We start from the raw sequence: 26,010 nt of genomic DNA, 5'->3' as shown, positions 1-26,010 counted from the left end.
AATAGACTCTTAAGGTTTTGAAGAGCCTCTAATGCTCTGTTTGGTTGGCCTGAATGGAATGAGTTTCGGAGAGAATGGAATGGTCCATTCAGCCCATCAAAAAATTTTGTTGTTTGGTTGGGCCAAAAGAATGGAATGGTCCATTCTTTAAATCATTCCATTCTGGACCGGCAGTATACAACCTATTCTCGAACAAAACAAAGGGACAGCTCCATTCCATTCTCTTCTCTGCTCCCGCACAAAATCAACATATACAAAAACTGTCCATTGTATCCATGTCCGGCGATTCTCAGCGAGCTTCGAACTCTACCGAATCTGCAATCATCAACGAATATGTCTCGTTTTCATTGATCTACCATTCTTAACATTTTCAAACCTCAATTTATCTAAATAAACAGGTTTGATTTCCATCCATTTAAATTTCTTCATTATTCTTGCTAATTTATGTGTTTTTATGTCGATTGATTTCGATAAATCATTTGTCAATCTAGCTAATTTATGCGATTTCGGTGTATGGATGTGCCTAGGGCAGTTGCTCATTTCGGATTAGATGCTTGTGTTTCACCATGTGTATTACGTGTTTGATGAAATGCCTCTTAGAACAATGAGAATTGCCTGTGCTTGATTTATTCTCTGATGGAGTATGTGTCAGTAGGCCGATACAGAGAATGTGTTAAGCTAGATAATTTGTGTTATACAGTGAATCTACAGGAGGTCCACAGGGGCTCTTATAATCAAGGATTCTATTTTTAACTATATGATTGCTTATATTCACAAGTATATTTGTGTTATGTTTTAGACAAGGCTGATGCCATGTTTGGCTGTGGGTTTGGTCCTGATTTTCATAGGTTTCTTGACTCTAATTTTTAAATTTTGGTGGTACTAAATTGTATGGAAGTCCATTCATTTATATTGTCCTAACTGATATGCCAGAGAAATTGTAATGGGGGTCTAATCCGGATTCATTACCTTTTAAAACTGATTTTTTTAATCCAACATTTCTGTTATGCTAGCTCAGATGGTTTATTATAATGGTTTCTGTGAATTGCCTAGCTGATTTCTGTTATGCAAAATTTGAGCTTTATTATAATGGTTTGCTGGAGCTTCATCTTGTTAACATAAGGGAAACATAAGAATAATTAGGCCTAAATCTTTCTTAGCAGTTGCTGTGTCGACTCAACTTCGGATGTAATCTGAACCTTATTTTACGGATTTTACTCTATTAGATGATCTAATTTGGCGGGTTTGTGCTTATGGCAGAGAAACCTGAGCCTGTTGAGGAAAAGGATGCTGAAGGTGGTTCTGTTAACAGAGGTAAGACACCGGAACTGATTAAGAAAATTGTGATTAATTGCACAGGAGATAGCTTTGTTGGGTGGCTTTTTATCTTGGTTAATTCATATAAATCTGCGTTGCTGAGTTCATATGATTTATCATTATGTGTCCTGAGTTCATATGATTTTATGTTGTTGAGGTGCTGCAGATTTTATAAAATTATAGTTTTATCTGATATTCTGTTCTTTGCCAAGTAGAATCTTCATCTGTTGCTAGTTTAGTCATCAGGAGCACACACTTTTTGACGAACTTCTCATCCTGGTTTTCTACAATCTCTCTTGTGTTATTTAGATCATGTTGTGACACTCTAAATTATTTACTCTGCTATTTTGTTCGTTGATTGCTGTCACAAGGTTCTACATTATAGAAAATTAATGTTTACTTTTGAATATGTCTTAATTTATATATATGATGACCAAACTGTTGGACTGATAATCTCACTCTCAACTGGCTAGTTAAAGTTAAACCAAACTCTTGTCATTTCCTTGTACTCCTGTATTCTTTATAAGTTTCTGGTGTGTACAAATATATATTTTACAAAGCATTTGCACTTGGTTTATTTTTGACCATTATTGTCGTATCATCTAGTGTTGCACATACACACTTACCTTTCATCTTTTACATGGGGCTGTATTGTAATGACTCACTTTTTGTCACTGTAGATGCCATTTCATGCACTAAAACGTGATACCTGGTCTATTTGAGCACTCGAAAAATGCATCTTAGACTCTGCAGTTTTGTCAATGTGGACTAACAAAGTTTCCTGTCAAGTTCTTTACTCTGCAGTTCATTCAATTTTCTGAATTTTGGCTAAACTACTAAATTTGTTCGCAGCCAGATCTGAACCTGCATCTTAGACTGAATGCGGCTTCATCTTAAATTTCTGATATTGTTCAGAGTGCTTTATTCCCTGATGCTGGCTTGGAAAGTGGACTTGGTCATGCTGGAGAAGTGGGAGGGCTAGTAATAGTTCGGAATCTTGACCTCTTCTTGGAGAATTTTTGTATTTTATTTGTAAATTATGAAGGAGAATTAGTAGTGGCCAAAGTTTGGATTTTTTTTGTAAATTTTTAATATATATTATAGTTGATTAAGTTGCTACTAATTTGTGTAATGAAATGTGAAGTATGCTATTGACATGAAATTAATCCATTTGTCTATTTGATTTATAAATTCTGGAAGTTAAAATTTTATATGAAAAAAATTTGATAAAAAAATAATTAATTACCATTCCATTCCTTTGAGTAACCAAACAACTCAAATGAATGGAATGGTTCATTCCATTCCAATCATAAAAAAAATGAACCAAACAAGAGTTTTGAATTGATCATTCCATTCAACCTTCTTTCCATTCTCTCACCATTCCATTCCTAATCTCATTCCATTCTTAACAAATTTCATTCCTCCCAACCAAACACAACATAAGAGTCTATTGGAGCTTCCATTTTGTTAATGCTCTCTATTTTTTCATTTAAGAGCTAGTTTAAAGAGCTTATTGGAGATGCTCTAAACCTCGAAGCTCATAACAAAGAATCACCCTTGAAGGTTCTTGGCACCTTCTGACTTCTAGTAGTAGTGTAGGATATGTACAGTAATATTTAATACGGCTACCATCAACTTCTTTCAGAACTCACTCAGAAGTTTCGTTAGACTAAATTATCTCAGTCGCAATTTGTGCGTGTGCAATCTTTATTGGCCATGATAAAAGATACCAACTCAACGCAATATTCAACTTGTAAGTTGAGGATTATAACAAAAAAAAATTGTGTGGAATGTTGTTAACTACTCGTCCGTACAATAATAATATTTATTTTTATCAAAATAAAATAATAAAGGGAAAATAGATTTTTTTGCCACCTAACTTATTATTTGTTTAGAAACCTACCACTGAACTATAATTTTTTTCTTTTTTGCCACTAATGTTAGGTTCGGATTTTTTTTTGTCACTAACGTTAGGTACGGATTTGATTATTAACACTATGTTATTTTTTTTAGAGTTAATCGCATTTGGCACCCCTTTGATTTCAGCATGTCGCACATTGCACCTAGTAGTTTTGGAATAAACACTATGCAGCCCCTTACTTTTAACCCGTAAACACTTTGCACCCTTTCCATTATCTTCTGCCGTTATCGTTAACTTTTGAAGAGGCATTTTGGGAAATTTTATTATATTTAATTAAAATCTGACCTTTATTTAAATTTTCCGACCATTTAAACGATATTTTTCGAAAATCTATTTTTCGGTAGTCTGCAATATAATAGTGATATGTGTCTATATCTTTATATGTAGTACTTCATATGTGTCCTAGGTAGTTTATCTTAGAGGATGAGAGTACAGATTTTTTTACTCAGAAAGGAAATCTCAAAATTAACTTATGGAACTATATTTATAAAAAGTGGGAACCTTAAAATACGTGACAAGTAGTGGTAAAGAACTATAAAGTCAAGTGATACTATATATTTGTGGAGTCTTAAAATAATTCATAAAACTAAATTTTTTAGGTTCTTAAAATGCCTGTTAGACTCTCATACTTCAAGGTAAACTAGCTAAGGGACATATAGATGACTGTATATAATGTTATAGATACATATCATATCACCATAATATTGCAGACTACCACTATGTTTTTATAATGCTAAAAAAATAACATATTGTTAATAATCAAATTAAAACATAAAATTAGTGACAAAAAAAATCCAACGTTTTTTTAAGGAAAAAAAAACCAACATTAAATTTTATTCAGAAAAAATAAAATAAAATAATTTTTGAAATTTTTTGGAGTCTCAAAATGCGTGTCCAACTCTCGTCCTTCAAGGTAAACTGCCTAGGACACTACATAAAGATATAGACACATATCAGATCGCCATTATATTGCATACTAACACTATATTTTAATAATACTAAAAAAATAACATAGTGTTAATAATCAAATCCAAATCTATAGTGACAAAAAAAAGTCCGAACCTAACATTAGTGACAAAAAAGAAAAAAATTATAGTTCAGTGGTAGGTTTCTAAACAAATAATAAGTTGGGTGACAAAAAAATCTATTTTCCCAATAATAAATGATTGACCAAAAAAATATTCACAATATCTTTTTTAATTATCATGTTATCATGTTTTCTAATCAAAATGTATTTATAAAATATCTATTATATTATTCTATATAACAAAATGTGTAATATCATTTCAAATATGTACTCAATAATCAAATTATTCTTCATTTCCTCCTCTGTGCGATCGAGAACTAGATCAAAAGCAACCTAAAGTGGATCAGACGTGGATATTATTTACACCCCGTGTAAAAAGATTCAATATTTCTGCGTTGCTTGAACTAGTCAGCATTTGAAATTTTCACATGAATATATTGCAGATATTGCCAAAGCATGAAAATGACAGAATAGCCTCATTCTCCTCAAGCGAATCACTCCTTTTTGCCTTGACATTAGTATTTAAATGTTCATCTCTGTCCACCCAACCACATTACCAGAAGAGTTCTCCTTTTAGCTACCACTCTTTTATTTCCTCTCCTTAGTTACCTGAGGTCGAGGGTTCAAATTTCGTTAAATATAGGAGGGTTGTGTGAGTTTACTCGATCAAGAATCTAAATACATGACCCTTTACAGTCAAGAATAATTTTTTTTTTTGCAATATGGGAACGGGCATAGGATGTGAGCACAAAAATCTGATGAATATTGAGCTGAAACAAGGTCAGGAGCTAGCTAATCAGCTCAAAGAACAACTATGCAGCCCAAAGAGATCAAAGGAAACTTGTGAAATTCTAGTGGCAACAATACTATCTTCATTCGAAAAATCTCTGTCGATACTGAAGTCTAGTGCTTTAAAATTACAAGATGATAGTATGCTGAACTCTCTTCATTCTTCCCCTGGTGATGCTAGTCCAAGAAGTGAGATGCCTGATGAACCCCGCAAAAATGTGTTTAAAAAGAGGTGAGTTTTACAATTTTTCGAATCCTGTTAGAGTATGTCCTCAGAGCTAGCTTGTTTTCTTCTCTTTTTTTTTTTTGGCCATATATAAATGAATTTTGCATGAAAATTGTCATTACAGAAAGGCAATGACACAATGGAGTGAACAAGTTCAGGTTCCCTTTGGGCCAGGAATTGAAGGTCCTGTTGGTGATGAATATAGCTGGAGAAAGTATGGGCAGAAGAATATTTTAGGAGCCACTTTTCCACGGTGAGAGAAGCTTATTTTATTTATTTGATTTTTCACATAATACGAAGGAGCTCGTCCCTGACAAATGATTATTACAACATATATACATCACACACACATGGGTAGCACATATATCTCTGTCAACATGTCATTGACTTGTTCTTCAAATTAAGCTGAAAGCACCAAATACTAGCTCATACACAAACACAATGCCACTTGCATCATGGTAGCTAGTGTATATAATTGCAGGGCAATTGTGTGTCTGTGGCATGTTTGATGTTTGCCCACTTGGTTCTTGACAAGACCCTTAAGTTCAATTTTCTTATGGTCCTTCAGATATTGACACTTCAGTTTTAGACTTAAGTATATGGTTTTTAGCATGTAACAGTATCAACTTACGCACAAGCCCCTTTTCTTCTTTTAGAATTGCAGATTTCACCACTAGAATGAATTCTCAATGTACCCAGAAATTTTAATTTGTATAGTATTTGACAAGTGATTATAATTTTGAAGGGCTTACTATCGATGCACCTATCGGAATTCACAAGGCTGTTTGGCTACAAAGCAAGTTCAAAGATCAGATGAAAGTTTATCACTTCAAGTAATTTATAAAGGAAGGCACACTTGCAAAAAAGGTTCAGAATCAAGTGCAGGATCAGCATCATGTGGAAACCAAGAGAAAAGGCACAAAATTCAGAAACAAAATGTAGAAAATACCATTAATTTCGGAACGTGTGACAAAACTGAAGAACTGGGGAGATGTATTCAAGTTGAGAGAATGCCTTCTTTCTCCTTCCCTTCTACTAATCATTTCTGTCCTGAGGATACAAGGGAATATAGTTTCATCGACAGTAGATATTTACCATCACTTGTAAACCAGGAAACATCAGAATGCAGCTATCCATCATTGTCACCATACCACAACATGAACAACTTTGAAATTGGCCAGAATTTGGGAAGCTCAGTATCAAGTCTTGCTGAAATATTATCAACTCCAAACTCAGTCACCAATTCTCCTGTCTGCAATTTTGATCTGTTAATTGATCCAGTGGACTTTGATCCCAATTTCCCTCTCGACATTCTTGAATTTTTCAGTTAGTACCATATCATTGATCTGTAAATGTGGTCAAGTCATTAAGTGTATTGTGTAGTTAGCTAGTCATCTGGAAGATATTTAGTGGTCACAGGAATTTATTCCAAATTCAAGTGAATTGAATCATGTAAATCTTGCTTCCTATTCTGCATATCTGCAGAATTTGGTTGTTTATTGTATGGTTCTTTCCCTAATGCAAAATAAATTAAAATGAAGCACTTGTTTCTTAAAAGTAACATGCACTTGTTATATATTCATCAACATACAAACCAGCTTGTAATTAAGCATGTATGATTTCAAGAGGCAACAAAAGGAAGCTCTAGATCAACACTTCATTCATCCATCAACATTTGCATCATTAAATCATTCCAAGAGTCTATCGGCCCTGGCAAGCACCAATGCAAGCAATCCAGCTGAACCTTTGCATTCTTGTCTATTGAAAATGGTTGATATGTCCTGTAGGGTCCTGGATGCCCGTCCGGCCTTAACAATGAAAGGTGGGTTGTGTCAAATAGTCTCAGATTCAACCCGTTGTCTGCCTTTTGAAACTCCTCCAACTCAATGTCGTGCATTGTTCTGTCCACATCAATCAAATCAGTATCGCCTTCTTTGAATGGCACAGTCCTGTTACAATATCCACCAGTGTTCCACTCTCCATTCTCAAAGTGATCAGGCGTGGAGGTTCGGAAGAATGTGTAAGCCTTGTTCTCAGAACTAGTGATGAACTCCAAGGCTAAGTTTATTGCTTTCCTATATGCATACTGAAATCCTACTTTTGTTATATTCTCATGAGGGCAATTATGGCACCCTACGACTGTGTTGTTCTCATAGTATATTGCCGTTTTGAGATACCATTTTCCACCACCAATCTCTATGTAATCAAATTCTTTGTAATCTTTAATCCATTCAGGATCAAGTTTGTCAAGATTTAGCTTAGGTATATCAGATGCAACTCCATCTATGTTTTCAAAGATATCAGCTTTTATAAGGAAAGGAGACCAAATTACTGAAAGAGTGAAGTTGTATGAGGGGAAATACCATCTTCTGGATGCATATTTCTCATCGTGATACACATCCACAGCTTCTTGCACCTGCACAAGGATTATTAGATAACTAGTCATGAAAAAAGTATAACAAACCACCTTCAGAAAGAAAAAGATAGAGAACCTTAGTTAATGTGCAAGCTCATTTAGGTTGTCAGGTTGCATCACAGCTTGAACTAGTAATTCAGAACTGTGAAATGTGAACTCTTTTTCATTGTACAAGATTATGACAGATCAATTAAAGCTAATGAACTTCACTAGCCTCTACCTTTTATACAACTTCTTAGGGTGGGAGGACTGGAACTAAAATTTGCAAACAAAATTGACAGAGAAGAATACAAGAACGAAGAAGGAAAAAGAAGAAGAAAAACAGCGAAAAACTGCAATTTTAATTTCATTTCTTTCCAATTTCACACCCTTCAACCAAACTTAAGTGCATGGAAAATGAGTGGTAAGTCACATTCAATAACAATCATGATAAGAACTCAGTCACTTTTTTCATGGGACCTTTAGTAGAAACATCCTAACTACGAAAAGGAATAAACATATCAATTACTGAGTACTCGGGTATAGAATGGTTGAGAGAGGGGGGGGGGGGGGGGGGGGGTAATTTTGTTAATGACAAATTGATAATAATAGCTAATAGCCAGTAATAAGTCAGGCTCTGTTGTCACACTTGAAGCAGTTCATGTTAGTTGAAGCTATTGATTACCAGATATGAATCTCATTCATAGGCTTGGTGGAAATTTAAAAGTGGGAGAAATGCTTAGATACTTCTAAAAGGACATTTGGAACAAAATTAAGTGAAAAATGACCTTTGAACTAAAAGGGTGCTGGTAGCTTTAATCATCAAGACACACCAACTGTAAATGATACTGGTTCCCCACATGCCATGGTGGCATACTTTCAAAAACAGCTAATTACTTTGTCAACAATGAAATTGCTTTAGAATTAGGGTTTTTAAATTGACAGATTCATAATATTCACTGCTATTGAAACTGACAGTAGCCTCGTTATTGGTTGGCTGGTTGCGGTGTTCAAAGACCAGAAAAAAGCATTTAAATTGTAATTTTGCTTACTAGAATTTCTTGAATACTAGTTAGCTCGACCTGCTGTCAGAATAGTGTGCATTAGATTCCAGAGCTGTATATGTCCATTTCAATTCAACTTTAGCCAAAGCCTTGCTACAATAACTGTTTCTGGCATATTATGAAGGGCTTAACTCATCCGGTTGCAATAAAAAAAGATCCAACATTTATCTACCTAGATCTCGGGCATTTAACTACCTAAATTTAGAACGTAGCATGCAATGTTGGCATAAATTATACGTAGAATTTTGTCGTATGTTTTGAAGAATCTCATAGAAGTATCTGCAGAGTTCCGACAAATCAACAGTAAATGTACCTGGGAGAGAGTACAAAGTAATGACTGGACATGATTACGCGAGATTGAATCACCAATAAAAGCCATCACTTTATTTCTCATCAACTGGAGAAATCTTTCCGGGTTAAACTTGGGCAATTCACAGTGTTTTGGAGTCCACCTCCAGTAAATATAGCCTGAATCAGGCCTCCCATTTTTCATACAATTTTGATGCGCTTCAATGGAGTGGCAGCTGTGGTTAGTGTAAAACGGACCACTCTGATCTGGAACCCATTCTCCCGTAAAAATATCACATTTTCCTGTATAACAGATAATATAACCAAGAATCAACATTTAAAAAGCAAAACACGCATCATGATCAACAAAAGGGTGGAAATGAAATACTAATGAAACACACTCACCATTCTGAGAATTCACCGTTTCAGCTGAGCTTGCTCGGCTCTCATTAAAAGGCGGAAAATCTTCCAATTCTGGCAATATAGCCTCCGGTGGCAGGGCTTTGTTTAACAGAAAGCCAGTTCCAGAGTCCAGAACAGGCGAAAACAGGGTAACACTAGGGAAATAAAAGCAATACACCACACCAAAAACACTAGAGCCAACCAAAATTGAAACGATCACGCGGTTATTTCTATAAAATGCAGAAAATGGGTAGCAACAACCAACATTATCACTGTGATTCCGGTATTTATTATCGTCAAATCCCATGGATTTCATTTCTACAATCAACACATGAAGAGAGAAAAACAATGAGAAGACATACACTTATAGTGTTTGTTAATTGTTACCTTAAAACCAGGAAAAAGAACAATGCAAAGTATATACACATGAAAGTTTATCTGCGCGGAAAAAAAGATGAGAGCTCCAAGAAAGATGATAAGTAGAATTGTGAAACGTTCAGAGAGGTTGGCATTTAGTGTCATGAAGTTGACGTGCTCTGTGCACCATTTGGCTAATGTAAAGTGGATCGTAGAGTTTTTGTTGACAGAACATAAATGCAGTCTTAAATTGTAAGCAATACATTTCTGTATTTTGCTGTTGTAGACACTAATGGTTTTGCCAAATTAGGTAGTTGAGGACTGTTTGAGTTTGGATTTAATTTTGAAGAAAAAACATTTACTTGTTCTGACATATGTTACGTTGTATGGGCTGCTCGGTTCATAATTAATGAGCATGTTCTGACATATGTTACGTTATACTGATTGCTCGATTCATAGTTAATGAACATGACCTATGATTTATGATGACTTGAGCCTGACTAATGAGAATTGGAATCTCAAAGAGTGTTTGATCCATAGTTAATGAACCTGGTTTATGGGATAACGTTTGGTTTATGATGATTAATAAAAATCGGAATCTCAAAATTATGTAAGTATAATTATACATAAGCAATCGATTCATAAGAGATCATGTTGTGATCTAGCGTATGGTGTAGCGTTTGGTTTATGTTAATGAGGGGAATTGGAGTCGCAAAATCAAAATCTGCTTGAAGATATTGCTGGAACTTAAAGAAAAAACAAGATATTGCTGAGAGATTTATATACCATACTTGTTTAGAAATCAATCAATTATAGAGGATATTGTTGGAACTTAAATTTCGGCCTCTAAATTCAACTCGACTTGCAACAAATAGGCTAGAAATGTGAAACTGTGATTTTTGAAGTTAAAATTCTTAATCTGAAAAATGAAACTGGGGAATGGAAAAATCACCTTTTTTTACTTCCAAAAGTACAGCTACAAACTTTAGTTAATATTATTTGAACAATCTATATGCCTTGCATCTACAATCATAGCCTAAGCCATATATCACGGTTCTATTTGTCATACACATTTATGAATAAGATGTACTGAAGGGAAACAGCTCCGGTTAATTTGAGGACGAATAACACAATATCTTCCTCAGGTAATTCAAGGTCGATGTTGTATTGTTGTACCTGCAGTCTGAAATGCAAAAGTTGAATTACATCAAAAGTAGGGTTTCAAAGCTTCAATGTTGATAGCTGCCTACTTTTGGAAAGCCCGGAACTCATGCAGTTGTTTTTGGTGGTTTCATCCCAAATCCATGCTTCGCCTTCTCAACACTGCAAAAAGTATTAGTTAACAATACAGTTATTCAGTTATGATGTCCCATATTTTTGTAATCCATGTGGAACAATGATAGTATTTATTACAGAGATAACGACAACGTGCGATCATATCCATTAATCACTACTTACAAAAAAATGACGACAAAAGAATAGACATTAATATAATCTGAAAAGAAGTAGATATTAGGAAACAATATCTTAAAGAATTTAGAATTTATGCAAGAGGGAGCTTGATACAGCCACATGACTAAGTAAATTAAAAAAGTTACAGCACTTCGGACACTGGATAATAACCCAAAACAATTCAATATGTGTAATTTTTATCTCAAGAGCTTATAGTTAATAGACTGATGGGTTCAATAGTAGGAAACCAAAGACCGGCGAAAAGGAAGTATAAGTATTCTTGTAATGTTGTGACTGACCCGCGTTAATTATAATTACATGATCAAGATATATTATTATATTCTTATTGTCAAGTTAGAATTGAGCAAAACTTAGTTGTGCAGTAAAAGTTTAATGACCTAACAAAAAAATATTTATAAGGGATTTGGAACTAACGTTGGGGCAAGTTTGCCAAGGCTATCGAGCTCTTCACCAGAGTCTTCATCCAAGACTCTACCAGACATCTCAATTATGTATGACCTATCTCTTTCAGTTGGCAGTCCTCTATTTCCAAGCAAAATCAGGTCTTTCTGGTGAAGCTCTCTTCCATTTACGTACACACCAGTATTTCCGCCAGCGCAATCCTCTGGTAAGGGATAGCTGAACTCTTCAATAAATGGCTGCATTAATATGAACAAGACTATCAGTTTAAAATTAAATAAAAACTATAGGCTACCACCAACGCAGATCGATAATTCTTTGTCCATGCAAGTGGATCTTACAGGAATTATGCCAAGACAAGGTCCGCCCATGAAACCCCAGAATCCAGCTCGGGAATCATACCTGGTAGCAAGAGGAAAGGAGAGTGTTACTATTTAAGAGGTGAAGCAGGATTTATCCCAAGTACATTATTAATAAAACCAATCACAAGAAACTTCGTGGAAAAGTCTTTGCAACCATGAACTATGTGTTTCATTCATGGAAACAAAGTCAATGTAAATCTGGCCATAAAGTTAGTAACATGATTTAGTGGAGTAAATACAATTCAAATTCAATATTCAGCAGAGTTATCTAACAGGCTTTGATTGAGAAATACAATGCTAAAAACACACAAAAGCACAGACATGTAAGCCCAAAAGATGCCAGAAAAGTATCTATCGCAATCCATAAATTAAGTGTGTCGACCGTTTTCAGCTCTATCAGTGTTCTTTAAGTGTCTTGTACAAATTTGCGATTGGACATGCTCCTCATTTATACTCAATAAAATGCTATGATACGTGAGAGAGAATTCACGATAAAAACTGAGTTTTGTTCATTTCTTAAAAAAAAATAGAGCAATTGATTGCAGTTATAAGTAAATATCCATCTTCAGAGTGAAATTATTAATAGTAGCGTGACTTGTATGCTTATCAACTATCAATATGCTTTACATTCACAGCATGGTTCATATTTACTGTTAAAATCTTAGGCAAGCATGTCTGCCAAGATAATTGCACATCGTAGCCGGCTGAGAGAACAGCAATTATTTGTAAAAGTATGTGCTTACCAGTATTGTCCAGGTTGAATTGGTCCAGCCACCTTTTCAGCTTTCTTAATCAGACGATCTGGTATAGGATGTCCGTTAACTGCAACACTACATTTTTCCTGCTCGACAATCTGACTAGATCTAAATTTGTCTTTGAAGCTTTTCTTTTTGATACCTGTGAAGAATGATAAACCCCCTTTCTTCACTCTAAGTTGGTCTTCTTCTCTGCTTGTATCCCCTGAATCTAATGAAACTCCAGTATTACCATACTCATTAGATGATATATCCAATTCAGTTGCCACTGGTGCATCTTTTATGGAATTTTGCCTTGAGGTAACCTTCTTGACAATAACTTTCTCTTGCTCGGTCCGACCACTTCTGTTTCCCTTTCCGACTCGGTTGACCATGTTATATTTATTGGAAGAATTAATTGGATCTTCAAGTGGTGAACCTGATGCTGTTTGAGACGGGTCAATTCCTGCTACAAGTTCATCGGACTTGGCTTCTCCTATTGTACCAATCAGAATGTCCGGATTATCTTCACCCTCAGAGGGACAAGAAATAGTAGAATGAAGGCTTCGCATTTCGGCAGACTGATTTGAGCTCAAATTCTGTCCTAATGTTGATGAAGGTAGTTTTTGATCCATTGACTGGAAATCATAGCCTGTGTTTTCATAATCATCAGAGGACAAATCCATGCTACCCCAGTTTGCTCCCTGATAGCTTGAACTATCTTCTTTAGCAGCCATATTAGAGCTATCACCAACCTTTGCAGGGACTCTCTTCACACCATCACTAAGGGTGGAAACAAGTTTATTGTCTGATATAACTAAGAGGATGACCTTAGAGCATGCTGCACATTTCAATTTCTTTTGACTTTTCTTTGTCTTCAAAATTTTCTTTGGTAGTTGGAGCACTTCAAGACAATTGTAGCATGTGATGAATGGAGCACCACCAGCAACAGGGCGGCAGCGACTTCCACCAGTTGCTAGCACTACTCTTTGATGCCGCTGACGATTAACACCCACCTTATAGTTCAGATCAGTAGCCAGTCTTGTATTCGAATGTGGATTATGAAAATCATGAGAAGGAAATCTTGAATTATAACCAGGCGGACCATAAGCACCAGAATTTTCGCGATGGTAGAACATTGAATTGTGTGGGATATCAGCATACGTTTTATCACGGAAAACAGAAGGTTGATTCGGTTGAAGAACATGAGGATACTTGTTGTAGCAATGGAAACAAGAGCAAGATGTAGGATGAGGCTCTATGTTATGAGAATATGGTTCAAGCATGTCAAAATTCCCCATGTCATTGTTCATATAACGTCCAGGGAAATATTGATGAGCTGGATGTTGTAAAGGATGAGGTGCCTGGCTCGTATGAGTCCGAAGCATTTGGGACCTAAAAGGATCCTCAAAACCTGGCAGTTCACTTGGTGTATGCATAGGAGTATAAAAGTTATGCATTGCCATTTCACGACTATTCATGAATGGACGTGGCTCAGGATAATGACTGATATAAGAAGGTCCTGCCACATGCTTATCAGGAACTGAATACTGCATTGACGCCCTTTTATGCCCCATAGAGCCATCAGGGAACCAATTATCACCACCATAGGGCTCCTGATGAAAAACCCTCCCATTATTCATAGGAACCTTTTCCTTGGTATTATCCACTATTTTAGTCCTGGTAAGTTGGTCCTTCAGCTCATCCAGCTTCCTTAAAAGCTCAGCTCGATCTTCTTCAAGGTACTCAGCCTTCTTCAATTTATCAAAATCACTCTGATTCTTCATCTGTTCAGCTGTTACAGCTTGATCATGATTAGATACAAACTTATTATATGAAGGAACCTCCTCTGAGTACTTTGAAGTCGAATACCTCAAACTTGCAACATCAGCCCTTTGGTTGCCGAGGAACCCCTCCACTTCACTTCTCTCGCCTGCTCTCCAGTCTGAAAAACGCCCAGAACCTCTCGAACCACTTGCCTTTCCAATCCGGGAATTTAACTCAGCAGATTCTTTACCTATATCATCTGAGTTTTCCTTCTCGCCATCAATTATAACACCCTTTTTATCCCCTTTGGTCATTGAAGTATTCCTAATTTTCCCCACTCTATCAGCAATATTTTCCTTGCTAACACTAGTAGAGGCGCCATTTGACCTAACACTGTTTCCAGACTCATCACTCAAATTCATCACCGCTTCTTCCGCATATTCAGAATTCTCCACTGCCTCAGGGGATTTTCCCAGCACACCTACTCTTTCTTCATATAAATTACCTGATAAGCTATCCCCCTCATCATCTTTCTCCTTTGCTGGAAAATTAAACCAAGAAGTAACCATTTTAGACACAGCCCACCAATGAAAACCAGCATAAAATATAGCATCCTCACTTTGCAAAGAAACTTTTCAAGAAACTATACTCAACTTAAACCCAGCAACAGAGCAACTTACAAAACTAGTCATAAATTAAAATGCTAAATTGAGCTCAAAAATTAACTACCATGTAAGCCATTAACAAATAAGCTAACTTTAACCCAAATACATGCCACATTAACCATCACTCAGCAAAAAAACTTAAAATTAAAATCCCGAATTTATCTAAGCTTAAAAGATAAAATCATAAAATGTACCCACTATACACAACAACTTACCCTCATTAATTATAAATAAAAATACTAAACTATTACCCAAAACATACCACATTAGTCCTACAACAATAAAGAATTTATCCAGACAAATTCATGTAAATTTCATAGAATTAAAAAATAAAATAGAAGAAAATGGTGAAATGGGTACCTCTAAGAACAGTCCCACAACCACCACACTGATAAACAGAGTAATCAGGGAGCTCCGGGAGCAAGTTTTCACAGTTTGGGCAACGAACCAACCTCACTTTTGCAGGCTCAGACATTGCATAAAACTCAAAACAAGCTTTCAACAACAAAACAACCAAACACTGTACGGAGCAATAAATAATCAAGATTTATTAAGTTATTAAAGGGAGATACAAAAGGGTCGCACCAGTAAAGAAGATTGGAGGCATAATAGTTGGAATTAAAGGCTGTAAATGTTTCGAAACTTGGGCTCACAAAATGCTTTTTTTGAGAGAGAGGGAGAGAGAGAGAGAGAGGGAGAGAGATGTAAAGAAAATCTAGTAGGATTGTTGTTGTACGTAAAAGCTTAAACGCGCTGCATATGGGTCAAAAGAAGAAAAGAGGAAAAAACAATGGTGTGTCTTTCGGAGATTTAAGCACTTTGAGAAAAGGAATAAAGATGAAATTGGGCGTTTCTCATTTTTACTTTAACTTTATCTTTACTTTTTCTTTATTTGCATCCTTTATCGTAAGATCTCGATTAATTTAAAATTTATATTTAACTACTGTAATATATAAATTATAAATTTTTATTTTCAGCATAATAATATATATATATATATATAATCTTGATTTATTAATACTAAAGTAACATAATTAGAGATCTTGATCTTATTGATTATAGAAACTTTACTGAGTTTAATCTTTTCTTTATTGAATTAGCATGTTACTCCAAGAAAAATGTCAGGTTATTTAGGTATTAATTGTGATCCACTTGCTTACTTGAAAGTAGAAAGCCTCTGAGTGTAATATTGATTTCTTGCGACTGTTATTCTTTCAAAACTGATGCATGTTAAATAAGGCAAAAAAAAAAGGAAAAGAATAACAGTTGCAGTGGTGAGCTGAGAGTATAGAGACAAGCTCAACCATAGAATTACGAGTGCTTGGGTCCCGCAAAGGGACTTAAGTACAATCTAATTTGCTGATTATTAATATATTTTGTTTTCTATGTTTGTAATGTACTGACCATATCGCATTATCGCTGCACACAGCTGAAAAAGGTGGGCCCCCGAGAGTCCGAGACTACAATCCACCACAGAAACTTTTAGCTAAACTGGGTAAAGAGTTCATAAATAATATTTATAGCGTTCTTTATGATATGCACATGATGACATGAACACGTAAAAAAAATAAAAATTAATTGTTTATTTTGTTTCAATTGTTTTATTTTTTAATAATGATGGATCCCACGTATCTACGACAAAAACATCAATCAAAATACAAAATTTATTGTGCACACACTAAACATTCTCTATTTATAATAACTAGTTGAGAAGCCGCGCGTTGCGGCGGCGTATAAAAATTGTATTAATCGGTTTTCGGTTAACTGTAGTTAAAAAACCGAATTACCGAAAAATGAAAATTTGGCTACCGAAAATCGAACCGAAATATAATTTCGGTTAAACGAACCAAAATTATTTCAGTTATTCGTTCGGTTTTCGATTTACCGAACCGAATGCACACCCCTAACTGTGCTATTGAGAGAGTGTGTGGGTTTAATTAAATAATCTGAAATAAATTCCGATTAAAAACCTTACAAGTTACTATATTTCATAAATAATCTGAAACAGAATCAGATTAATACTTGCAATTTATTATATTCCATAAATAATCTGAAACAGAATCAGATTAATTTATACCAAGATATATACCATATCAATTAATTTGAAATAAATTTTTTAACCGAAATAAATTATTTCGGTTATTAAGTTCGGTGTTCGGTTAACCGAATCGAATGCACACCCCTAACTGTGATATTGAGAGAGAGAGTGTAGGTTGTGTTTAGATTATCCAATATAGGTGCACAGAGACTTGTGTGCTACTATTTTCCATAATTAAATAATTCGAAATAGAATCAGACTAAAAACTCACAAGTTACTATATTCCATAAATAATCTGAAACAGAATCAGATTAGTACTTGCAATAATGTCAGAAAATTAGAAAAATATAACGGAGCTATTGGAGAGTCGCCACCTACATGCCGGTATTGATAGAGAGGAGGTTGTGTTTAGATGATCCAAAATCCTACAATCTATAAGGGTATTTATAAGTGCAGAGAGACTTGTGTGCTACTTTTTCCCATAATTAAATAATATGAAACAAAATCAGATTAAAACTTTCAAGCTACTATATTCCATAAATAATCTGAAACAAAATCAGATTATGAAACTTGCTTCTAACATATCCGAAATTTAAAAAGGTAGTTCTATATTTTTGATATTTTTCATCCAAAAATTCCAGAAAATTAGAAAAATAGAACCGAGCGATGTGAGAGGCGCCACCTACACGCCCCTCGCTTCTCCTTTATATAAGTATATTGATTATGTGAACAATTTACACTATTTGATTTTTAAGCTGTGACGTAAATACTGACGGAAAACAGTTTATAAATCCAATTTATTATATACTATATAAAATTTATAAAGATATATTGTAAAAAAATTATTAACAATGACAATCTACTTAAACTAAGAATTATAGAGATATAGTAAATCTCTTGATGTTCGTTATATTTGTTGATTGTCGAAGACATGTACCAAAATTTTAAACCATCTTTCATCATTTTAAAATAAATAATCAGATTTAATTTTTAAAATTTATATAATCAATATTATATAGCATTTTTGTCCATATTTTATCTAATTTTATTAGACATATTTATAATAAATTTAAAAAAGTTTAGATTAATGAAAAAAACTAGTACAGCACAATTATGTTGCATGACCAAGTCATTGTCATCGTCACACACTACAGACTGCAGTGCAGTAGGCACTACATGCAACTGCTGTAATCGAAAACAACTTTTTCAGAGCACTGCCAACACTGAAGTGGAGTCTTGTCATTGTTATTTTCCTCTTGCACTGTTTCCCATATACCCTCTCCCCTTCTATTTTTGCAAGCGAATATAATCTTTTATAATTTTATTCCTTTATCTTTTTCTTATTTTTATGTTTAATACTTTCTTAAACAGACTTCCAGCAAATCGCATCCAGCTGTGAAATGATAGGCCTACTGGACTGGCTGCTTCCGATGATTCTCCCAGCTTCCTTGTTGGGCCGACCCGTCAACTCAGTACACGTAGTAAATGTAAACAAAAACATGCGGAGGGTCCACATACACGGCCCAGCTGTTTAATTTGTGGTTGACCGGAGACCACGAACTTATAAAGACCGGCCAGATTGGGCCTATTGAATTGAATACGGTGGAAAAAAAGTTTGAACAATGTCACACTGTACTGCTAAATTTAACAGAATTTTTGTACATCAATATACTTTCAAAGAGACCATACATAAAAAATCCGATATCATTTACGATACGTCACATGTTCGACTTCTTTTCCCCTTTCATAACACTTTCCTTGCTCAACGACTTCAACGACTTCTTCCCCACATACTTTCTCACAATTTTACCCCACACTCTCGACACGAGCGAGCTGACCTTCATCGAAAATTTTCTCTTCTCCGACATCAAAATAATTGTAGGAAACTCACCTGATGCTGCATTCGAAACGCTGGTTGTCGATAACGACGGGAGCCTCCTGGATGATCCGAAAAAAGGAAACTTCATAATAAAGCTATCAAGCTGATTACCAATTGCAACCACATCATAAGTATCATACAAACAGCTATTCAAAGGGCAATCCCATTTGCTCATAGCTTCACTCTCTTCTTTCTCATCCATTTGGCTTGCTGGACAAAACAAGAAAACATGTTTCTCTCTTGTGTCTCAGAATATATGTAGCTGATCATGTCACATGAAAGTGGCAACCTCAGTCAATCAATATAAATAATTAAGTATAGTTCAAAGTACTGCATTACCCTTGGATTTGGAGAGATGAGATGTGATTAGAGTGGATAAATGTGTCATTATGCATAACATGGGTAGTGCTCTATCATTAGAGTACAGGTATTAGTCCACAGTATAGTCCAAACTTTGGTTCAGAAGATGACGGATCTAATTAACTAATCATTGTTATTATTGTTGAAATTCGCTTAAATCAAATGTGATTCATGAGCTACATCACCGCCAATCAAAGAACAGCCATAACATGTTCGCATCAATCCATGCTGATAATCAACTTCCAAAGTTCCACTTAAAGCAAGTCCAAGAGCTGTCCTAGTTTGATGCGAAAAGATCAATTCTTTAATCGGATAGTTAAAAATATATATATTTTTTAAATTTTCATTTTTTAAATAAAAATATATAATCAAAATTTTAATTCACAAAAAAGATCAATCAAAAATAATAATTTTAATATTCCGGTCAAAGCACTTAAAAATATGTGGCAAAAGTCAAAACATCAAATAATGAAAAACAAAGGGAATAATTATTTTAATAAAATGACTTATGTGCGAACAGTGAAATCAATTAAACATTATCAACTCAGATTTGAAAATATCTTTTAAGATAACCAGCATTTTTCTTATAACATCTGCGTATTCCGCTTGATATCGCTTTCGAAGAAAACAGAGTCACGATTCCACTTGAGTAGGGTGGCACGAACAATTTGTACATTTAATTTTTTGGATATTTAAAAGAAATTATTATGCCTTCCAATATAATATATTATAATATAAATGTTTGTCCATCACCAAACTTTGATGTCGACTACCGGTAAACTCTGTGGAATTGTGGATGAGGTGGCCTCTATTGATTTTTATGATAATTATCCTCCCACCTAGTGGAAGGCTCATAATTATGCTTAGGCCCTGTACCGATGATGTTGCACATAACGATCAGTTTTTTGCTGAAAAACAGTTAGCCGACTCAAAGTTTTTGCTAATTTAGACGGGAATCAAGGTTTTGTGTACAATAAACACAGCAACTTCAGTTCAGTATTTACAATAGACTTCTGCAAGTTCTTTATACACTCACTACATGGAACATGAGAACAAGAATTACACAAAAAGACTTCACTTCTCTACCTCTCTCTTTTCTGGGCTGAGTACTGCCTAGTTTATTTCTAAAATGCCTTGACTGCATTTTTACAAATTTATTCAATAGGCAGTGCTAAAATAGTTCTTGACAACATTGTTAGACAGTATCTGTAACACCCTGCTATTATTCGCACCAACGCACCGGGGAGTTTTGAACTGGCTTACAGCACATCCCATTCCCACAAAATGATCAAGAACCTCATGAAATGTGCCTTTTCTCAAGACCCGAAGCTCGAGTGGTCCAATGGCATTGACTTTACGTGAGCTCATATAACCTGCATCCACGAATGATTTATCCAAACAGTTGCAGCACTCCCTCAAGATCTCATCATTGGCTTCGCCACTTATTTCCCAATAAATGACATAATGGCCAGGGTCTGTGGATAAATCAACCCGGCTTGAGAAATCCACAACTTCAAGTTTTTCTGCAGCCAGAAGTTTGGCTGCTGATTCTACTGATAGCTGTAAATCCCGCTCAGTGTTCTTGTCAATATTGATTGTGAGCAGAAGATTACGCCTGCAAACAAACTGGAGTTCCGGGGTTGAGTTGTGAAATCCCATCACCTTGACCACATCTCCTAATCTATACCTGTACAACCCTGCAGTACATAAAGAACAAACATTAACTCCTATAATTTATTAAAGCTCACGATTAATTAACAGATTATGGTTTCCAAAGTACCGGAAGATGGGATCAATGTTATTATAATGAGTCAATGACTAAACAAAATTAGCAAGATTAAAGATGCATGTGCCCATGTGCATATAATGCCAACAAATAAAAAAATGAGGTGCATAAAGTTAGTAGCACAAGACAGAGTGACTATTATGTAACATGTTCTGCAGAAAAAGAATCTAAAAGAATATCAACTTAGTGGCAAAATTACCAGTGCAGCCTTATTCTATGCAAAAATGCTCAAACTCCCCAATGATATGATAAAATAATTTCCAACTTTTCCGTCAAATAATTCCATCCAACCTCCCATTGGTGATAAGGTCATGAATAATCGACTAATACTTTCTTGAGACAGACTTAATTTTCTCGCCATAAAATCAGTGCGATAATCCAAGTCTGGCCTTTGAAAAGATATATGGTTTACAATCTCAAATTTAGACCCAGGAAATAATTATACAGAATATTGTTTAACGTCTATAGAAGACAATTTAGTTCAAAAGAAGTGATACTTTAATTAAATTGAAGACTTCAACACCGACAAAATTGTTTAACATCTATATTCTTGTGCATGTGGAATCATGAAGTCAGTAGTAAGTGTCCTTGTGTTATAAATGCATCTGCAAACACACAAATGACAAAATAGTGTATTACAATATATTGTTATTAGTACAGCTTAATGAAACTTCCCAAATAAAATAATCTGCATAAAGGTAAAATAACTTATAAATGACACTCACTTCAACTGGATACTTCTTGAGGACTCAAATACATCACCCAATGAAATCTCCTTGGATATGTGAAATCTATATTAATATAATATCATACATGTAAAGATGCCATTCTGCTACGTGAACAAGTTATATGAAACAAGACAACTGGACAGTTTATGAATATGTTCAAGGTAAAAGTTTTGATCCAATTTTCACATCAGGAGAATTGGCATAGAGGGAACACTTCTACTGTACTAACACAGATATAAGAACTTAGACCAAGTCCACACAACCAGAAGCTAATGGATTAAGCCACTTCCAAACCTGTTAATTATCAAAGTATGGCTTAAGATATGAATTTTACTACATACTCTGTTTTTATGTTCTGCATAGGGTTGTTGAACCTCTTTGAGATTGTGCAGACACCAGAAACAGGGCAATAATATATAATTAAATTGAATACTGATGTATGATAAGCATTCTGTACCTGCAAAATTGGTAACAAGGATCTCATATTCTTCGCCAACTTTGACTTCACTCAAGCCCACCGGCTTGGGCTCTAACCCGAGGAAGGTGGCATCAGATCCTTCCACAGCAAGATTATCAAGATTCTGTCTCAGAGGTATAAATTCGAAATATCCAATATTTGGAAGCACAGCGAAAGTTGCCAACTCTGGTGGCAAGTTTGGGTTAACATTTGCCCCAATCCATCCTTCCGAAGACCCATAATCAGCACTTAGCAATGGTAGATCTGCTGCATAGTGCCTCAACTTATTCAAATAAGGCTCCATTGATCCAGTCATGATACCATATATGTACTTAGCATTGGGAAATAGCTCCGGAATTAGTCCATACCAGTTGCTTAGCCTTGAACACTTCTCATAGATCATATCAGCCAATTCTGGATTTGGCTTGAGTAGTTTTGACATAGCTGTTCTGATAGATGGAACAGTAATTCGACTGGTCAAGACTCCGTTTCGGATGTCATTACAGAGTTCTTCCCAGACTTGTTCAAATGTCCTGAAGGCATGAACAAGGCTGTGGGCAAATGTAGAGGACACGACTTGAATGTCATCAGAGGATATAAGGCCACATAGCAGATGACAGTACAAAGATTGATGAAAGTCTGGACCAAATATTACTTCATCAGGGCTACAACAAGGTGTCTGCATTGCCTTCATGGTTTTCTTGTATTGTGAACTACGATAAACATTTGTTGTAGCAGTTCCAGCTGGAAGTCCCCCACTTGTTTTAAACTGCTTGCTGCTATAGATAAACTGTAACGCCTTTCCACTTCCAATTGGATATTCTCTGCCGAAAGGATATTATCATGTCAGCTGAGAACAAACTAACAATACAGATTTGAACAACTATTGCTATGCATACAACTAGTAAACAAAAGACATGGCAAGGCATATTACAAATTTGTTCGAATCCAAGGGATACGAACAATGAACTGCTAGAAATATAAAACTTCAGCTGATAGTTTTAATGAAATACTAGTAACAACTCTGAACCTCTTGGAATTAACAGTTTCAACTGAAAATGCCCAATAACGAGTCTACTAATTGCAGATATTGATGACATCTTCAGTTTACCTGTTTCTGAAGGCAAAAGATGTCTTATATATCTGCATAGTGGATTCCACCAGATCATCGTTGAAAGGCACAAACTTGGGCTTACCCTGAGTGGTGCCGGAACTGAAAGAAAAAATGTTATTTTATTATACAAGTACCCTTCACAGTCAGCAGATAAGAACTTAAAGACTAACAGGACTTAAACCAAGTACCTCAAAGAAATGGTCTTTATCGGCTTTCCGGTGAGAATTGGAGAAGCATCGCCATCCACGATCCTCCGGATGAATGGTTCCAAATCCTTGTGTGTGACAATAGGCACAAGTTCAGCAAAACTCTTGGGATCAAATTTTCCATCAAGACCCCATTTCTGTAGATACTCTGTTCTTCGATTCTCTTCCAAAATTTTCTTCAACGTCTCATTTTGGACTCTCCCAGCATCCCTTGTGAGAACCTCAAATTCTTCGATAAATTCTTCAGGGTCAAAAGCTTTCTCCACCTTTTCCAACATATTTCCAACCTTCAGCAGAAAAATCAACTGGATCAATGAATTTATTATTGATGAGGAAATATATAGACAACTAAAAAAGTAGCAATTTTCAGCCATACAAAAACAACCATGGACCTTTTGCTAACCAAAATATGCCGAAAAGATATCGAAAAAGTATCAGCAAAGTTGAGGACAATAACACTCCAGAATACTTCTAGAACACCTCCAACTACATACACATACTAATTTATCCAAACATGTTGGCATAGCTAAAATTTGAGTGTGAAATTAAAAGCACTTATGATTCATGAAAGATGCTAAAGCTGCTAGTGACCCAAAATTCTATTCCTGAATTCTGAGGACTTGTTCTGTCAACCAATCAAATAGTTCTAGAATTTACCATTAAAGAGATCTAAATAAAGCAATAACAAATCCAAAATATTAGATACAAAGTATGCAGGAAAAGGCAATAACTGAAGAATCTATAAACTGTGTAAGATACCCAGAATTTACAGTCACACAGATACACTGAATTGTAACAAAAGCTACAGAACCATTTAATCTAATCAATTATCAAATCAATCACCACTTTCTCTTTTAAGTATCCAACAAAAAAAGTGAAGAATCACAATAAAACTCTGAAGTTGCATTAAACAAAACCAGAAACTACTAAATAAAAAGAACTTCAAACGAAATATAAATTACCCTTTCAAGAATCCCTCAAAAGAATAACAACCAAAACACACACATACACAATAAATTTATCTGCTTGAACTAAAACAGTAAAAAGTGTACAACAGTTAAAGGCATACAGAATTTTTGACAGTTACAGCTGATGAGTCTTTAATGAAAAGATTGTAGCTTGATCTTCAACAGAGAGAGAGAGAGAGGGTTAAGTCTGTGAAGATGCTATGGTGATGATTGTGGAATAAGACAAGAGTTGTTACTTCCCATCTCAACTGTATACATGAATATAGCTGTAGCTTATAGATGCATATATAAAGATAAATTTGTGGCAGCTCCAAAGACTTTTTAGAAGTAAATTATAAGAAAATGTGTGACACACCTGTGTGTGAGAGAGAGAGGGTATTTTATCTTGGATTTATCTCAACTTCCGCTTTCAGTGGTTGGTTTTTATTCAATCTCGCTCGCTTGTTTTCTCCAATAGCGAGTACACCACTATAAAATAATTTAATAATTATATTTTGTTAAAATTTTAAAATACATGTCGAACGTATATAGAAATGTGCGGGACCGAACAGATGACTAAGATTGCAGGAGTAGCATCTTACTAGTACTGCTTACTCCTATCATATATGGCCCTGCAAACGAAGTAAAGCCCATCTGTCAGTTTGTACACGCAAGTCAATGTTTGCATGAAATTTTTTACGTTAGTTCAACTTTGAGTTATGGGAAGCATGTGAAATTTTAACTTTGCCCTTTTGGGTGGATACAGAGAGGGTGAAATGTGAGGGGCCCAAGTACAGGTAGAAAAGCCTATCCATTTAAAAGAAAATGCTTTATAATAGTATATCTTTTAAGTAATTATCTTAAAAGAATGATCCAGAATTTGGAAAAAACGGCATTTAATTAAAAGTGGAAAGATTCCTTTCACAAGTTTTTCTCAAATTTATATTTTGATCGTGAATATATACACGGAAAATATGGTACCGTCCCAGCGTCCCTTCTGAATAGATAAGCTCGACTCAATTGTTAAATTTGGTGCTGATGTGTACTTTTTAATTATCCATGTACATGTACGGTCCCAATCCCTTTTTCACTATTTTCTTACTATCGATATATAGTTTAGCCACATTTTGTAATTTATTCTAAAATTTATCTTGGATACTCGCTGCACCCCTTTTTATGATTTTTTATTAATTGAGACATTTTTAATGTGTATATAAAATATAATATCGCATATATATTATTTTTTCCAAATATCTAAAATATTAATTTTTTATTTAAAATTAAAATAAATTATAAAATTATATTTTAT

The 26,010-nt window shown here is 35.0% G+C and overlaps 4 protein-coding genes and 1 long non-coding RNA gene across 8 annotated transcripts; 2 read left to right on the top strand and 3 right to left on the bottom strand.

Annotated features, from left to right (window-relative positions):
* Positions 1–53: 53 nt before the first annotated feature.
* LOC108208887 (uncharacterized) lies at positions 54–2,508 on the top strand. The gene is made up of 3 exons (XR_001804452.2): positions 54–398; positions 1,261–1,314; positions 2,170–2,508. It is a non-coding gene; the product is annotated as an uncharacterized LOC108208887 (long non-coding RNA).
* A 2,290-nt stretch (positions 2,509–4,798) lies between these two features.
* Positions 4,799–6,841, top strand: LOC108208886 (probable WRKY transcription factor 41). The gene is made up of 3 exons (XM_017379470.2): positions 4,799–5,286; positions 5,405–5,533; positions 6,026–6,841. Exons 1-3 carry the CDS (start codon positions 4,988–4,990, stop codon positions 6,609–6,611), a joined length of 1,014 nt encoding a protein of 337 aa, XP_017234959.1. The 5' UTR covers positions 4,799–4,987; the 3' UTR covers positions 6,612–6,841.
* Positions 6,813–10,014, bottom strand: LOC108208884 (protein trichome birefringence-like 25). The gene is made up of 3 exons (XM_017379469.2): positions 9,433–10,014; positions 9,053–9,330; positions 6,813–7,696 (listed from the first exon to the last, which is right to left on the bottom strand). Exons 1-3 carry the CDS (start codon positions 9,743–9,745, stop codon positions 6,938–6,940), a joined length of 1,350 nt encoding a protein of 449 aa, XP_017234958.1. The 5' UTR covers positions 9,746–10,014; the 3' UTR covers positions 6,813–6,937.
* Positions 10,015–10,726: 712 nt separating this feature from the next.
* Positions 10,727–15,808, bottom strand: LOC108209513 (protein ENHANCED DISEASE RESISTANCE 4). The gene is made up of 6 exons (XM_064087809.1): positions 15,547–15,808; positions 12,764–15,062; positions 12,000–12,060; positions 11,674–11,897; positions 11,037–11,109; positions 10,727–10,962 (listed from the first exon to the last, which is right to left on the bottom strand). Exons 1-5 carry the CDS (start codon positions 15,659–15,661, stop codon positions 11,055–11,057), a joined length of 2,754 nt encoding a protein of 917 aa, XP_063943879.1. The 5' UTR covers positions 15,662–15,808; the 3' UTR covers positions 10,727–10,962; positions 11,037–11,054.
* Positions 15,809–20,415: 4,607 nt separating this feature from the next.
* On the bottom strand, positions 20,416–25,135 carry LOC108209455 (jasmonoyl--L-amino acid synthetase JAR4). 4 transcript variants are annotated; one of them, XM_017380366.2, is made up of 5 exons: positions 24,824–25,135; positions 23,737–24,041; positions 23,546–23,647; positions 22,435–23,258; positions 20,416–21,160 (listed from the first exon to the last, which is right to left on the bottom strand). In XM_017380366.2, exons 2-5 carry the CDS (start codon positions 24,030–24,032, stop codon positions 20,622–20,624), a joined length of 1,761 nt encoding a protein of 586 aa, XP_017235855.1. In that variant the 5' UTR covers positions 24,033–24,041; positions 24,824–25,135; the 3' UTR covers positions 20,416–20,621. The 4 variants fall into 4 exon arrangements, with proteins under 4 accessions (XP_017235855.1, XP_063943877.1, XP_017235856.1 ...); XM_064087807.1 differs by lacking the exon at positions 24,824–25,135 and adding an exon at positions 24,717–24,739; XM_017380367.2 differs by lacking the exon at positions 24,824–25,135 and adding an exon at positions 24,147–24,490.
* Between the last annotated feature and the right edge of the window lie 875 nt (positions 25,136–26,010).

The sequence above is a fragment of the Daucus carota genome, chromosome 2 (genome assembly GCF_001625215.2).
Source record: "Daucus carota subsp. sativus chromosome 2, DH1 v3.0, whole genome shotgun sequence".
Classification (NCBI taxonomy): Eukaryota; Viridiplantae; Streptophyta; class Magnoliopsida; order Apiales; family Apiaceae; genus Daucus; species Daucus carota.
This window is presented reverse-complemented; position numbering and strand designations above follow the sequence as displayed.

Coding starts and splice junctions, on each gene's coding strand:
- LOC108208886 (XM_017379470.2), top strand. CDS start 4,988: ATGGGAACGGGCATAGGATGTGAGCACAAAAATCTGATGAATATTGAG. Junction 5,287..5,404: donor AAAAATGTGTTTAAAAAGAG/GTGAGTTTTACA, acceptor TTGTCATTACAG/AAAGGCAATGACACAATGGA. Junction 5,534..6,025: donor TTAGGAGCCACTTTTCCACG/GTGAGAGAAGCT, acceptor ATAATTTTGAAG/GGCTTACTATCGATGCACCT.
- LOC108208884 (XM_017379469.2), bottom strand. CDS start 9,745: ATGAAATCCATGGGATTTGACGATAATAAATACCGGAATCACAGTGAT. Junction 9,331..9,432: donor AACGGTGAATTCTCAGAATG/GTGAGTGTGTTT, acceptor TCTGTTATACAG/GAAAATGTGATATTTTTACG. Junction 7,697..9,052: donor TACTTTGTACTCTCTCCCAG/GTACATTTACTG, acceptor ATCCTTGTGCAG/GTGCAAGAAGCTGTGGATGT.
- LOC108209513 (XM_064087809.1), bottom strand. CDS start 15,661: ATGTCTGAGCCTGCAAAAGTGAGGTTGGTTCGTTGCCCAAACTGTGAA. Junction 12,061..12,763: donor ATTCAACCTGGACAATACTG/GTAAGCACATAC, acceptor TCTTGCTACCAG/GTATGATTCCCGAGCTGGAT. Junction 11,898..11,999: donor CTTGTCTTGGCATAATTCCT/GTAAGATCCACT, acceptor ATATTAATGCAG/CCATTTATTGAAGAGTTCAG.
- LOC108209455 (XM_017380366.2), bottom strand. CDS start 24,032: ATGTTGGAAAAGGTGGAGAAAGCTTTTGACCCTGAAGAATTTATCGAA. Junction 23,259..23,545: donor TCTTTTGCCTTCAGAAACAG/GTAAACTGAAGA, acceptor TCCTTTCGGCAG/AGAATATCCAATTGGAAGTG. Junction 21,161..22,434: donor CCTTGTTACCAATTTTGCAG/GTACAGAATGCT, acceptor TATGTACTGCAG/GGTTGTACAGGTATAGATTA.